This window comes from Canis aureus, chromosome 20 (genome assembly GCF_053574225.1).
Source record: "Canis aureus isolate CA01 chromosome 20, VMU_Caureus_v.1.0, whole genome shotgun sequence".
NCBI classification, from domain to species: domain Eukaryota; kingdom Metazoa; phylum Chordata; class Mammalia; order Carnivora; family Canidae; genus Canis; species Canis aureus.
The window spans coordinates 27353578-27369941 of NC_135630.1; the positions used below are offsets into that span (position 1 = coordinate 27353578).

Consider the following 16364-nt stretch of genomic DNA (forward strand, 5'->3'; position numbering starts at 1 on the left):
GTAGGTATTTATTCCTGGATTGGTGAGGCCACCAGTGACAAAGCTTTAGTCTGAGCAGTTGATTTTGCTCTCGATTCCCGTGGGTCTCCCAAAGCAGTACTATTAGTGATATCACAGCTCCCCATGCAGCACTATTTCTGGCATGCCTCCATATAACCCCCTGCCAAGGAGCTCATAGCCCCATTTCTTCAGAGATGTGAAATGCCTGGCCTGGGGCCTATGCTACGGAGTAGCTCCAGGACCCACACTGTCCCTGGTCCCTTGTCCATCTGCTCTGCAGGCCAGAGGGTGGCCCAGGCCACTGGAGGTGGTTGCCCTTATAGGAAGTTCCCTCCTGTGGGACAGACCTTATCCCACTCCCCTACCAAGCAAAGGCTGCTGCTCTGCCCTGTGCCACCCGGCTCCCTAGGCACCTACGTAAGATCCCTTTCTTCTGCCTAGCCCTCAGCCGGCCCTACTACCTGACACGCCAGAAGCACCCGGCACTACCCACCAGCCTGCCCCAGCAACAGGTCTTAGTACTGGCAGAACCCAAGCGGAAGCCTTCTACTTTCTGGCACAGCATCAGCCGGCTGGCACCCTTCCGCAAGTGAGCCAGCTTCCCATCTGGCAGCACTCTTGGGACCTGGCCCGGCAGTGGGCCTCCAGCCTTTTCCCCTGAGGCCCAGCACATGTGGCCTCCTCTGCCTCACGCACACTGGAAGCTACAGACTGAGTGAGAGAGCTGCTTGGCCCCCCATTTGTGGGTTCTTCCCTACTACTGGTGCACAGAAGACACCAGCTGGAGGGGCAGGGGCCCACAGCAGTGAGCCTCCCACTGCCCCCTGGACTTCTATGGGGCCTCCTGGGAGGCACAGTGCAGAGCCCCCGGCCAGGGCAATGTGTGTGAGAAGACTGGCCGCTCTGAACCCTCTTCTCTGGACATTTAATCATCCCTCCTCCTCTTTTCTCTGGGCAGGAAACCATCTGCCTTTAGCCTCTGCAAAATTGGGCTCTGTACACCTCTGCCCTCCAAATGCCCCTCAGGCCCCCAGTCCCCCAGCTGCTGGTGCCAGGCAACTTGCATCACTGGAGGGTGGGAAGTAGAATTCTGTGCACAAAAATGTCCAGCCCAGAGCCTACTCATTTCTGCCTCCCAGCCCCTCTAGACACCCCTGGCTGCTGGACACCCTCCTCGTGATGTGTTTGTTTATAGTGGAGAGAAAACAAAACCATAGTCACTGCATACATCTGTCAGGGTTCGTGACCAGTCCACATATAGCTGTGGGTTGACTCCAGAACCTGGTCCTTTTTTTTTTGGTTTGGATTGTGTGGTTTTTCTAACAATGGGGAAAAGAATTGTTATTAGTGACACAGAAAGATTGCCTTACCCTAAGTGAGTGTGAGAAGCCATAAGGACTGAATTCTGTGGCCCAGCACCCAGGATTGACCCACCAACCCAGAGGCCGGTGGTCATGTGAGTTAAAGAGAAGCCCACATCCCAATGAGAAGGGTTACCCATAGTACAACCAGAACCTGAGCTGTCTCTTGCCCACGGGGATTCAGCAGCATGTACAGTCAACTCTTGCACTATACCTTCTCCAAGCCAGAAACCACATTTAATTTCATAAAAAACTTATGAAAAATTACCTGGCTGCCAGCCCTTGTTTTTCCATTTTTGTCTGTGTATTTTCTCCTTTGCATTCCCTGTCCTTCCTGTACCTCTTACCTATCTCTGCCCTGGGCATTTCCTTCAACAGAAAGGATGATACAGCATCACTCAGTGCTGTGGGAGCTCATTTATTTGCAGACCATGCCCTCAGAGCTTTGGTGGAAAGAAGCAGAGGTGATGGGAGAAGTACTTCAGAGACTCAGAAGGAGCTGGGAAAACAGTGTATGGCCTGGGAGCTGTCCTGGCTCAGCGCCTGCAACCCACTCAGGCCTAGAAGCCCACTGCCTCCTTCACTGCTCCCAGAGTCAATGTTTAGCTGAAGTTTAGCAAATGTGAATTTGAGGGTCAGGCAGTCTACAGTCTTTCTGGGTCCTAGCATCCTCAGTGAAATGGAGAATGTGTCCTCCCAGGAGGACCCAGGCCAGAGGACCAGAAGAGGAAGAGGGCCAGCTTTCCTTCCCTTCCTCTTGGGGAGACAGTCCCCACAACCTGTTGCCTCCACACACCCTTACACCCAACACAAGGTCCCTGAGGCTGAGCACCACAAGGCCCTCTGCCCCCAAACCCTGGATTTCCTAACTTGAAAGAAGCTACATCACCTCCCAGCAAGGCCATGCCACTTCAAAATAAAACCTACAGGGGAAAAAAATTTAAAAACCGCAATATGCAACACAAGTCAATCTTTATTGAAAACTGCAGTATTAATACATAACAATTCTTGTTACAATAAACGTGCTTTTAAGAATTTTAAATCTGAGCTCATCTACTCATCAGATTGCATAAAAAATTAAAATAGTATGAATTTACACATAATGGAACTGGCTCAAGATGGATGTTCCATTCCTTTATATTGATTGACACCGTAAGTTCAATGCAGAGGTGAGGGATGCCTTTAACACTGGAAGACAATGCTGACTTAAGCTTAAAAAAAGTACCAAGAGAACGGTCTAAAAAAAACCCAATATTTAAAAATTAAAAAAAAAAAAAAAAAAAAAAGGAACCATTTCCTAGTCAGTCTGAATCCATGTGGCTCCTTGGGGGCTCTCCTCCATCACAGCAACCCTGCCAGGAGCAAAGCAGAGCCCAACTATTTTACTGACCACTAGTCTACATAAAGACCCAGGGGGATACTGACAAGGCTCACCTCCAAAACACCAGCCCTGGGAGCTCCTGAAGACCACCGCAGGTTCCCTGAACAGACGCCTGCCTCTCTTCTGTCTCCCTGTCCCAAGTGAGCAGACTTTAGTCTTTGGGATTCAAATAAGGTTACCCCTAGGATTTTCTGTTCTTCAAATGAATAGGGGTTGAGGAGGGGGGACAAATCCTCTGAAACATGTTAAGATCAACTTTGCAACTTTCTACCCAAAAAGATCAGACCCTCCTGTGTAGCAGGTCATCTGCAAGTCTGTTCAAAAAAAGTCTGAAGGACCTTCAGGAAAGCTCAGGCTGAATAATAAGCAGCTCAGGGAAAAAAACACACACAAACATTTGAGACATGCTAGAGAGAAGAGAGCTAAGCAGTCTGCTCTTCCCCTGAGCCAACCACACTCCTCTACAGATATCCCCACCCATCCTTAGAAAGCACCAGAGAAGAACCAGAAGCTGCCCCCCACCCTCAAGCCATTCACCCTTAAAACTGCGAGCCTGCTGAGGGGTCAGACAGGCATCCTGTCCTGTCTGGGCAATACTCAGGTTGGCAATGACTGGGATATCCAGCCATTAGCCGCCAGATGGGGAGAAGGTGGCCCAATTAGTCAGAGAAATATTGTTTCCAAATGTTTACAAGAACAGGTGAAGAAGTCTGGATTTCCATTTTGAAGTAGGCCCCAATATAGATGTGGCTGGTGTTTGCCACTTTTTACTACCCAACTGGCAGGCACACTCATAGCAACCCCTGGGCCAGATATCAGCATATCCAAAGTGCCTTAAAATGTACTTCCTCTCATTATAGAAGTGATGGTGCCACCAGATGGAGCAAGGCACTATATGCCCAGCATGGGAAGGGCAAGATGTCCACCAACCAGGTGCCCAGCCCAAGGTTCAAGACCTCTCTCATCTCCTGTAAATACTACATTTGCATAGCACTCAAAAGACACAGATTCACAGAATAGCAACTGGCAGGCCTAATAACCATACCAACAAGAATGTTCTAAAAAGATTTAACACAAGAGATCTAAAAGGTTCTGGAAGTACCTCGCCTCTGTGCCTATCACATGAATGGACCTGGCCCTGATGATAGTCTCACTTTTCAGAGGCAGCAAGCTAATGGGACCATCGCTCATTACTAAACACTCAAGTCACCAGCCCGGATCCAAACAAAATCTCCATAACCAGAAAAACAGACCTCCTAAACCTTAGCAGAAAAGCTGTAGAACAAAAAAATTTTTTAAATACCCATTCTTGTTTAAAAAAATTAGGTCCTTTGCTTGCCTATCTCCACTTCTAAGAGAACCATAATTCAGCTGAAAGACTCTCAAATTAGGAATGTCACCCCCCCCCCACCCCGACCAAAGTTAAGTTTCTCTGGATGTTCCACTATTATGCTTGAGATATCAAATTATGAACTTTATAATAGAAATCTATTCCTTAGTTAATTTTACTGGAATTCAATGCTGTTAAAATTACAACCTATGATAGTTTTGCTACTATTCATATGTCCAAATTCTTACCTGCTAGACAAGATCTACCTTTCATTATCATATTTGATAGCTATGCCCTGATAGGTTCAAAACTGAAAAGATTTCCAGATGTATTCCATTATGCAAAAATATTTGATAAAGTCTTCAAACACACCTTCACAAAAGGGAAAAAGATTTAAGAAAATCGTAAGGGAAAGTTTATGAAGCTGATGTAAACAGGGGCAAAATGCAACCCACCCTCCTTGCTCTCAAAAACACCAATTAATTCAGTGCTTGTGAAAACACTCACCCTGTGTGTGCCATGTCTTAAGCAAGCCCAATGAAGCATCCTATATAACTTCTTTCTGTTCAATTCAAATAATTCCATCCCTTACATATAGTTTTGTGTGTGTGTGTGTGTGTGTGTGTGTGTTCCCATTCTGGTGCTAGGGCTTTTTTTAAAGCATACACTAAAATCGTATTTTCTCCTAATCTATTACACTAAACTGGGGAAACTGACTTTTCTGTTACTTGGTCAGTTCAGCCCTGGATCCCTTAGAACCTATCAGATATTTATTACAAACCATCTATTATACAGATGGAATTACCAACAAAGAGTTGAAGAACTGGACACAAACCATGTGCCTGGAATAAATGGTTCACACATATACAATCTCACTTGCTCTCTCTCAAACACACATGTGGGTTAAGTGCTAATGAGCAATTTAAAGAACTTATCAGTAAGCACACTACATTAATAGACATTAGGAATAAGGAATCTTCTGTTTACAATGATCCATGCAAAAATATTCCTAAACTTCTTATAAAATAAAATGTGAAAAAGAAAATTATGGGGTACTTACCATAAAAAAATAAGGTTACCAAAGGCTCAGAGTTCAGGTGTCCCACTCAACAAATGAGGCCAAATGCCAAACCAGTGCCAGAGCCCTGACCTAGCTGCCAGAGACAGAAGAGTAGGGTCCCCTCCCCAACCAAAGCCCACAACACTTGAAACAATGATGGGGTGAACAGGAGCACACCCCCACCTGACAGACTGCTGAAAGGGAACAAAACCCTCACCCTCCCACCCCTTCTTTGAACAGACACACACTCCCTCAAGACAAGCTGAGCATAAATCCTCTTTGTTTCTTATATACAATATTCAGACCTTAAACACAAAGTCCTTTCCAAATAAATCCCAGCAGGCAAATATATTCTGATTCTGCCTGGCCCTATGTTGTCCATACCTGCTTTATGCTAAAAGCCCTCAGCTACAAGACATGGCAGACAAGGCTCACAGACGAGGTACCAGCCCTTCCCTCACACCTCCACAGACCCATTTCCAGGAGCCACCTCCAAATGGTTTCAGATGACAAGTCTCCATCAGGTGGATGGGCCCCAACACAGCCACAGGCCTGCCTCTCTAAAAGAAACAACTTTAAATAAAGTTTTGTTCCCGTTTAAAATAGTTCTTAAATATACAACTTTCTTCATAACAGCTGAAATCTTTGCCCTTCTTTGGTGGGGGGAGACGAGACGACAGCAACGCCTACATATGTTTTCAATGGACTGAAACATTTCAGGGGAGGTGTGGGGGGGGAATGGTTTTCTAAGCTAAATAAAGGAGAAGCCAATACATCCTCCAAGTGTGGCTGTTTCTCCTTCATGTACCTTCCATCCCAGAAAAATAATTTATGTTCTACATAGGACTTTTCCAGTAAAGATACAGAAAACCTCTTATCTGTAAGAGGCTTATAAAGAAAACTTAGATGGCAGAGAAAAGTGCTTTGCTGATACAGACACCACTTCTTGCCCCTAACTGTACTGGCCACACAACTCTACACTTTTAGGATCATCTTTAAGAATGTCCATACCACAATGCCCTGGCAAGACTAAACAGCAAGAAAGAGATGCCCAGTAAACTGGCTGCATCCCAGGCAGTGGTGGCCCTTCCCATACTCTCCCCCATTCCGTGCAGTCAGTGTGAAAAAAACAGAATGCTGAAAAGTCAAAGTCCACGTTATCAACTGGCAACCCACCTCAACCCCAAAGGCTGAAGAATCATCTAAGGGATTTCAGATACTCTATGAAGAAATTCACTTTAACACTTATAACTTTAAGACTCTGGATACATTACAACAGTGCATTAGTGATACATGTTATAAAATGCTTTTCCATTCCTTTGGGTTTGCATATGATGGTTTTGCATCAGTCACTGCAGGTAGATTGAGCAAGCTTTGTTTTTGTGTTTGTTTTTTTAAACATGCATTCAACTAGATATGATTCAGAATAGATTAATACTCCCCTTTTTATCATTACAGTTAGCTAAAAAATTGCCAGGCAGCCCACAAAACAGGATTTACTTTAAGACCAACCCACAGAGTTAGTTGGAGACTAATGGCACTGGACCTGCTGGGCCGGGCCATAGTAGTGTTTAGCTAAGTGTCGAGAGCATTAAGAAGAAAGTCCAGGTTGGAGGCGCGAGGCCTGCAGCACCAGCTGTGGAACCTCCATGATGTGACTGCACAGCTCCATCCTCAAATCTGGAAGGGAAAGAGAGAGACATGGAGTCAACAAAGAGTGCCTCTGGCACCGCTGCTCCAGAAATAGAGGTGTTTCATTAACTCAAGGAAGACAAAATCCATTAGAACCAGAAAGGGCAGTAGCAGGAAAGGCTATTGCTTCCAGTTCCCATGGACCTCAGAGACACTTCCAGTTACAATTAGAATCCTGTTTCCTCCAGAAAGCAGTGGGAGATTAGAGCATGGAACAGGAAAATAATAAAGTCTATAGGGTACAAAGCAAGTAGTCAATGGATTCCTTCCTTCTACTTTGTAGAGTCAGTAAGAACAAAAATTTAAATACCACATTGCTTTTAGGTTAACAGGTAGCATTTTTCTCATTAGTGCTTAAAATATGGTAGATGTGCCATTCTGTACTGAAAAAATGCACCTTAGTCAAGAGCTGACACAGGCTTCCCGGTCACTTACGTTTGCAGGGTGATCACCACTGAGGGGGCACGTAGCTGTAGGTGGGAGTTCCTGGGGCCCGATATGTGGGCACAGTGACTGGGTGGGGGGCAACAGGAGTTGGGGAGTGGGCGGTCAGCAGGGTACCTGGAAGAAAGAGCAGCTGTGTCAGTGGCAGGCAGCACCACCCACACAGGCTGCCTGTAACCAAACAGCTCCATGCTGCCTGGCAAGAGCCTCTGGGCTGGCCTGCTTTGAAAGTAAAAAGGGGTAATCTTGACCTACAGTGCTATCAGAACCCTGATCATACACAACTCAAAGTTGTACAAAGCAAGCTCGAATAATAATATCTGTAGAAGGCTTTGTGCCTCCCCTTCATATGAGAATACTCCGTGATTTTTATAAATCAGATGATCACTGACAAAATAAAAAAATTATTATTTAGCCTTAAAAAAGGAAACTTGTTACATACTATAACATGGATGAACCTTGAGGATGTGCTAAGTAAAATAAGTCAGTTACAGAAAGAGAGAACCAATAGGATTCCACTTCCACGAGGTATGTCAAGTAGTCAAACTGATAGGCAGGAAGTAAATGGTGGTGGCCAGAGGCTGGGCTCGGAGTGTGGCCTGTATAGGATAAGGTGAGTTGTTATATTTAATGAGCACAGACCTTCAGCTTTGCAAGGTGAAAAAATTCTGGAGATCTGTTTTACAAAAAAATGTGAATATACTTAACTATATAGTAAAAAATGGTTAAGACGGTAATAAATTGAAGGGAGGGAAGGAGATTTCAAAGTACATGAGCTTCTGAGTATACAAAGATAAATGTATTTCTCCTATAACTGCATAACTCAGCAATTCTCTGAGCCCATTTGTAGATAAGAATAACCTCAAACCTAACAGCCTCACCTTGTTTCTCTTCACTTCCATCTCCCTGCCCACAACCGACCCACAGCCTGCCAACCCTCCCTCCTCCACATGCCTCAAACATGCAGTTTCTGTCTCTTCACGGGTAGGTATGGGAAACCCAAATACAATGGAGATCTGGGCAGAAAAACACACAGTATCCTAACATACCTTTTTCTCTAGCACAATCTCCCTACTTTGAAGTTTGTTTTTTTTTTTTTTTTTAAAGGGAGGGGAACTTAAAAAAACAAAAAAACAAAAAAAACCCCACAGCCACAGGCAAGCAAGTGCATCTTCTGTACCTGGCCGCCCTGCCACAAGACCTCCTATGCCTAGTGGAGGTTACCTAGTCCCTAGACATTACATCAAGCCCCCAGGGCCTCCACATTTCCAAGAAGATGTATTCAGCCTACCCAGGAGACTCATCTCTCCATGGTTTATTTTTCTGACCAAGGGAAGCCTTGGGAAACAAAGTCGACCAATGCCAAAGGGTTTCTCCAAGTAGCTGTTACATATATTAACACAAAGCCAGTTTTCTTAGATTTATGTAAACACCAACATTCACACAACTTGCCTTGCAAAGGGAGCCCACACTTAAGGGAGGTACCAGAAGGGCCAGCCCACCTAGATCAAAATAATCCCCTCCTGCTCAAGTTTGTTGTGCTCCTCAGGGGGACCAGCCACTCCTCAGCCCTACTGCCAAGGGCTCAGCTCAGTCGTCAAATACAGAGATCACTATCCACTCGTGCCTACAGGGAGGGTACTTGGTTCTTGGCTTGTCACTCTCAACTCCACACTCAGTCTCCTCTCAACTGAAAGGACAAGAGGAGGAAATGAAGGGAAGGGAAAAAAAAAAAGATCATACGCTATTCCTTTCCTGAATCGTATGTCCTTCCATGCAATTCGAGCCATGAAAAATCAAACTAAGGATCAGAGAATTAGTGAGCTCTCCCTTCCCTTGGCTCTCATGCCATCATAAAACAGGCGACCCAGGGTCAAGGACTCACCTGCTGACATGGCCATAGTGGTCCCAGCCACCATGCCCATGGTGACGCCGTTGCCTCTAGGTGGAGGGATGGGAGCAGGGTACACTGTCGCCGGCATGCCATTGGGCTGCACCACTGTGGTGTGGTGGATGACGTGAGGGGGTGCTGCGTACAGGGGCTGTGTGTAGTACGTGCCTTGCTGTGGAGAAGAGGAGAGACAACTGCCACAGGGATCCACGCCCCATGGATCAGAGAGCCCAGAGAGAACCAATCCTTCCCATACACACAATACCCATGAGCACCATTAAGAGACCCACAGCATACCCCAGGCCTACCTGCGCGTAGGGGCTCTGCTGGGGGTAGGCACTTCGCACAGGGTACACAGCGGTCTGGTAGGGGTTAGGGGAGGAGGAGTATGGTGGCACTGCCCCGCTGGTGGGGGAACAGGACACTTTGTAAGGTGTGCCAGGAGTATAACCTGAAACAAAAAAGCCAATGGCCATGAGAAATCCAGAGCTTTTCCTGTTAAGATCAAGAACAAGACAGGGATGTCCACTCTCATCACTGTTATTCAACATAATACTGGAAGTTCTAACCACAGCAGTCAGACAAGAAGAAATAAAAGGCATCCAAAATGGTAAGAAAAAAGTAAAACTGTCATGCAGATGACATGGCACTATATAGAGAAAACTCTAAAGACTCCATCAAAAATTAGAATAAATGAATTCAGTAAAATTGTAGTATATGAAATATACATAAATCTGTTGTGTTTCTACACACTAATAACAAGGTAATAGAGAAATTAAGAAAGGAGGCCCATTTACAACTGTACCAAAAAGAATAAGATACTCAGGAATAAATTTAACCAAGGAGGTGAAAGACTTGGGGGAAAAAACTGAAGGCAACACAAACAAATGGAAAAATACACCACAATCATGGACTGGAAGAATATCATCAAAATGTCCTTAACACCAAAAGCAATCTACAGGTTCAACACAATCCCTATCAAAATATCAACAGCGTTTTTCACAGAACTAGAACAAACAATCCTAAAATTTATGTGTAGAACCACAAAAGACTTCAAATAGCCAAAGAAATCTTGAGAAATGAGAACAAAGCTGGAAGTATCATAATCTCAGATTTCAAGACATATTACAAAGCTACAGTGATCAAGACACTATGGTACTGGCACAAAAATAGACACATAGATCAATGAACAGAATAGAGAACCCAGAAATAAACTCATGCTTTTATGGCCAATTAATCTACAACAAAGGAGACAATATACAATGGGGAAAAGACAGTTTTTAAAATAAATGGTGTTGAGAAAACTGGACAGCTACATGCAAAAGAATGAAACTGAACCACTTTCTTACACCATACACAAAAATAAAATGGATTAAAGACCTAAATATGAGACCTGTAATCTTAAAACTCTTAAAAGAAAACATAGGTAGTAATTAATCTCTTAGACATTGGCCTTAGCAACATATTTATGGATCTCTCAAGCAAGGGAAACAAAAGCAAAAACAAACTATTAGGACTACATCAAACCAAAAAGCTTTTGCACAGGGGTGCTTGGGTGGTGTACTCGACTGAGCATCCAACTCTTGGTTTTGGCTCAAGTCATAATCTTAAGGTCATGGAATTGAGCCCCCTGCCAAGCTCCCAGCTCTGCACTAAAGGAATCTACTTGGGTTTCTCCTTTCCCTCTGCCCTCCCTCCTGTGTTCTTTCTCTCACTAAAAGAAATAAATCTTAAAAACACACACCCACAAAAATAAAAAGCTTCTGCACAGAAAAGGAAACCATGACAAAACAAAGACAACCTCGTTACTGCAAATGAAAAATCTGATAGGGGGTAATATCCAAAATACATAAGTAACACCAAATAAACAAACAATCCAGTTAAAAAATGTACAGAAGACCTGAATAGACATCTTTCCAAAGAAGACATACAGATGGCTCACAGACACATGAAAAGATGATCCACATCATTCACCATCAGGGAAAAGCATATCAAAACCACAATGAGATCTTACCCTGCACCAGTGAGAATAGCTAGTATCAAAAAGACAAGAAATTTTAAGTGTTGGCAAGGATGAGGAGAAAGGGGAACCCTGGTCCACTGTTGGTGGGAATGTAAAATTGGTGCAGCCACTACAGAAAATAGTATGGAGGATCCTCAAAAAGTTAAAAATAGACATATCACATGATCCAAAAGTTCCACTACTGGGTATTTAACCAAAGAAAATAAAAACAGTATACATACAGGCAAACAAGGATTGAGTACATCATTCCTATCTAGGAAACCAGCTCCATTGTCAACAATAAATAAATATTTAACAGTGAGGGGGGTCCCTGGCAGGTGCTAAGAGGTTCCCAGCACTTTCAGAGGTAGAGCCTGGTGGAGAAGGAGACAGTCAAGTTGCCAGCTCCTGCTGAGATTCTCCAGCAGAAGCAAACTGAAATTACAATAATAAATAATAACACAACAGTAATAAAAATAATATGCTTTGACAATTATCACAAAACCAACCACACATTATAAATTTCTCCTGGAGGACCTGACAGTGCAGAGAGAACAGTGTTGCTTTTCCTGGGGCGTAAGTAGGCCGCCTAGTTCACGTACCTCTCCGGCCTGGGCTTGTGCAGAAGTCCTACCAGAAAATGTATGTTTGGTGCTGTCCTGAGGGGACAAGCAGGTTCTGATTTCCCCCTTTTTGGCTCTTCCAAGCAGCCTCTGTCCCCAGCTGCACCCCCAGCTTCTAAGGTCTTCTAAGGGTCTTCTAAGTCTTCTAAGGTCTTCTAAGTCTTCTAAGGGTCATCGTGGTCCCTGGCCCCATTTCCCCCAACACTCCTGCTTATTGTAGCATTATTTACAATAGCCAAGTTATGGAAGCTACCCAAGTATCCAAAGACAGAAGGGATAAAGAAGATATTGTATATACGTCTGTGTGTGTACGTACGTACGTACAAATATACACACACAAACACACACACACAGGAGTATTACTCAGCCATAAAAAAACGAATGAGATCTTGTCATTTGCAACAACATGGATAGACCTAAAAGGTATTATGTTAGGTGAAATAAGTCAGATTGAGAAAGACAAATACCATATGATCCAATGATTTCACATACACGTACAATCTAAAAAACAAAATGAGAACCACGGACTCATAAATACAGAACAAAGCAGTGGATGCCAGGCTGGGGGTAGGGGGAATGGTGATGGGTAAAATAGGTGAAAGAGGAAAGAGGATTAAGAGATACAAACTTCTAGTTATAAAATAAGTCTGTCATGGAGATGAAAACTACAGTACAGGGAATATAATGAAGAATACTGTAAAAACATTGCATGGTGAAAGACGGTGAGCAGACTTACTGTGCTAAGCAATGAGCAACACATAGAAATGTTGAATCACTATGTTTGTACACCTGAAACTATTGTAAAATTTTAAAAGAAAAGGAAAAAAGGCCTTAATTCAAACCCACTTTCAGGCCTGGCACTGGGAGGAACCAAGTGTGCAGTGAGGAACAAGGCAATGTTCCAGCCCTGACTGCAGTCAAAATCTGACACCACGGTGGCCTTGTCTAACCTCCACAAAAATATGACTTCATTTCTAGACCTGATGTGCAAGAATGTATGTGAGGGGAGTAAAGGTAGGTGGTATTTGGGTGAGAAGGAAAAAACAAAGGAGAAAGTTCGACTGAGAGTATACTCAACATAAAGAAATACCTGTCCTGTGGGAATACAAATTAGTACACTTTCCTGGGGTACCATCTGGCATTAAAAGTATGGATTGGAACAGACCAACAACTATAACAATGCTCATCACAGTGTTGGTTATTACAGCAAATTAAAAGGGGAGGGGGCAAACATGTCAAACACTAAGGCTAGGGATCCCTGGGTGGCGCAGTGGTTTGGCGCCTGCCTTTGGCCCAGGGCGCGATCCTGGAGACCCAGGATCGAATCCCACATCGGGCTCCCAGTGCATGGAGCCTGCTTCTCCCTCTGCCTGTGTCTCTGCCTCTCTCTCTCTCTCTCTCTCTCTGTGACTATCATAAGAAAAAAATAAAAAAAAAAAACACACAAAAAAAAACACTAAGGCTACTACAGTAAAAAGATCTGAGTTAAGACAGCAAGTTGAACATATACGTTTGCCATCCAAAGTGACAATAAATCAGATTAATAAGTAAAAGATGTAAAGTCACACGGATGAAGGATGGGAAAGAAGACACCACTTTAGAACCTAAAAGGCAAAAGTGGAAAATGAGTTGGCAGACTCAAAATAGCTGCATCGCAGCCAACAGTGAAGAGAGCCGAGAAGCTACCAGGAACACCCCTTCCTCAACACCTGGAAACTGTTAGCACTTGCTTCCAGGAGTTTACAGAGGGCTACAGTGGAAGAGTGCCTAGAGTCTATTTGGTGAACAGGCAGAAGACGTCTAGCTCCCCTTCCTGCCTCCCCACCCCATTCCAACACAGAACAGAGGCTTATTCTCAAGGGAGGCTAAGAGATGGTCTCTGAGCTGCTATGTTCATAGCAGGTTTATTCATAATGACCAAATGTCCACCAGCAAACTACTATATCCATATAATAAAACACTAGTCAGCAACCAAAAAGATACAACTGCTGATACACACAACATAGGATAAGTCTCAAAAAAACTGTAAGATGCAGAAGTCAGACATAAGAACACATGCTGAGGGTGCTGGGCTGGCTCAGTTGGTGGAGCATGCTACTCGATCTCAGGGTTGAGGTCAAACCGCCATGTTGAGCATGAAGACTACTTAATAAAATTTAAACAAATTTATATATATATATAAATTTTATATACACGCTAAATTCACATAAGAAACTCTAGGAAAGATGAACCTAATCTTCAATGATAGCAAACCAATTAGTGGTGCTTAGGGGCCAAAGGGCATGAGGAACTTTTCAAGAGAAGAAAGTCACTTGGCTGTGGTGGTGTTACACAACTGTATGCTTCTGTCTAAACACACCACACCATATGCTTTAAAAGATAACTTTCAGTATATGTAAATTACACCTCAATAAAATTGCTTTCTAAAAGTATCTGAAAGGGGCACCTGGGTGGTACAGTTAAGTGTCAACTCTCGGTTTCAGCTCAGGTCATGATCTTAGGGTCATGAGATCAAGCCCCACTTTAGGATCTACACAAACTCAGGGGGGAGTGTGATGATTCTCTCCCTACCCTCTGGCCCTCTCCGCACCTCTCTCTCTAAAATGAATAAATCTTTAAAAACAATTTTTTTTAAAGTGTCTGAGATACTACTTCTCATTTATTACAAGGGCTCACTCACACTTAGTTCATGGGAATGTCAAACAGCACAACTTCTCATAAAGCTAGAGAAATACTTTCTATAGGACCCAGAATTCACTCTTAGATATTTGCCCTAGAAGAATAAAAACATACATCCACAATAAGACTTAAAAGAAAAATGTTCACTTCACCCAAATTTATTCACAATAGACAAAAAATAGGAAATAATCCAAATGTTCATTAAAAGGAGAATGGATAAATTACAATACATCCAAATATACACTACTCAGTATCAAAAAAGAAAAAAACATGAATAAATCTCAAACCATGTTGAACTTTTAAAAGATGCCAGACACATAAAAGAGCACACATTGTACAATCTCATTTTCAATACCTAGCATGTAAGTATACCTATGGAGGCAGAAAAGGGAGGGTGGTTTGGTGAGGGCGGAAGGAAAGTGTCTGGGATGATCAAAGTGCTTGATTTTGATTCAGGTGGTAATCACATGAGTCTATACAATAGTCAAAATCCGCTTAACTGAATACTTAATACATGAGTGTTTGTGCATAAATTACACCTCGAGTTTAAAAACAAGTCCACTTGGGTGGCTCAGGTGAGCATCTGACTCTTGATTTTGGCTCAGGTCATGGATCTCAGGGTCCTGGGATCGAGCCCTATGTCGGGCTCTGTACTCAGTGGGGAGTCTGTTTGAGATTCTCTCTGTCCGTCTCCCTCTGCCTTCCACCTTCTGCTCACATGCGCTCTCTCAAATAAATAATTAAATCTTAAAACAAAAAAGCTGAGTATTAAGAAAATTAGAAAAATTTAAATGACATTATTGGACTGTGGTTAGAAGTGTACATATATTTTGTTTTTAAGGGAGAAAGAGAATGAATAACTCCCAGGAAATTAATGTTTGGTTTTTCTTAATTTATTTATTAGAGAAAGGGGCAGAGTAGAGAAAGAACGTCAAGGAGGCTCCCCGCTGAGCAGTGGAGCCCAACCACACAGGGCTCAATCTCACCACCTTGAGATCATAACTTGAGCCGACATCAAGAGTCAGGCACTTAACCAAGTGAGGCACCCAGGCACCCTGAAATGCACTAGTTTTAAATGATGCTTTTTTTTGAGCCACAAAGATATTTCCCTTTTACAAGGATCAAGTCAGTCACAGAAGTCCTTCTTAGAACTGTCATGTACTTTGTGTGCCTCGGTTTCACTCCCCAAAATGTCCTGCATGGCATTCATTATGAAGATGCTGATAAAGATACTACTGGCCAAAATGTCACACAGTCCTGTGTAGCAGAGTGGGCACAACCCCAGATCTGGATATGAATCCTGACTCCATTGTCCAAACCAGGCAACTCCCAAGCTGTTTGAAGAAAGCTTCTGTTTGAAGACTGAAAAGACCCTCCCTGGTTTTTCTGTATTATTCTGAAATTCATTTTAACTGCTATGTCAACTGTAAGTAAAAATAACAAACAGCCACTTTGCTCAGGTGGAATGCTTCCATCACCATAACTGGGCCACAAGTTTGCCCACCATGTCCCAGCATCTCATTGATCCCAATATGATAAACTGATTCTGCAAAAGCAGCAGCTATTTGAGGAAGTGAAAACACACAATGAATTCATGAAAAAAGTGAAGAAAATAGAGTCTCTAAAAAGTCTATCACTATTCCTTTTTTTTTTTAAGATTTCATTTATTGATTCATGAGAGATACTCAGAGAAAGGCAGAGATATATAGACAGAGGGAGAAGCAGACTCTATGCAGGCAGCCCGATGTGGGACTCAATCCCAGGACCCTGGAATCACGACCTGAGCCAAAACCACTGAACCACCCAGGCGTTCCAGCCTACCACTGTTCCTAGTAAGAAAGTTTAAGACCATTTTGTCACTATTCAAAATGCAGAAGGAGCTTGGAGCTCGGATTGGATAC

At 43.4% G+C, this 16364-nt stretch overlaps 2 protein-coding genes across 5 annotated transcripts in view; one reads left to right on the plus strand and one right to left on the minus strand.

Moving 5' to 3' along the window:
• The window catches only part of ARHGEF4 (Rho guanine nucleotide exchange factor 4), an 87654-nt gene extending 85007 nt beyond the window's left edge, over positions 1 to 2647 (plus strand). For all 3 annotated transcript variants that reach the window (XM_077861199.1, XM_077861200.1, XM_077861201.1), the window contains one exon: positions 442 to 2647. In XM_077861199.1, the coding sequence (XP_077717325.1) occupies positions 442 to 593 (152 nt within the window). In that variant the 3' untranslated portion in view covers positions 594 to 2647. The remainder of the gene's footprint in view (positions 1 to 441) is intronic.
• The window catches only part of FAM168B (family with sequence similarity 168 member B), a 51265-nt gene continuing 37217 nt past the window's right edge, over positions 2317 to 16364 (minus strand). The window contains exons 4-8 of one of the 2 annotated variants that reach the window (XR_013358945.1): positions 9468 to 9610; positions 9154 to 9331; positions 7260 to 7385; positions 6035 to 6812; positions 2317 to 6003 (exon numbers count right to left, since the gene is read on the minus strand). Coding sequence is in view for 1 of the 2 variants with exons in the window: in XM_077861210.1 (XP_077717336.1) it covers positions 7273 to 7385; positions 9154 to 9331; positions 9468 to 9610 (434 nt within the window). In the remaining variant the exon portion in view is untranslated. Of the gene's footprint in view, positions 6813 to 7259; positions 7386 to 9153; positions 9332 to 9467; positions 9611 to 16364 lie in introns of both variants that reach the window. The other variant, XM_077861210.1, reaches the window with a different exon arrangement.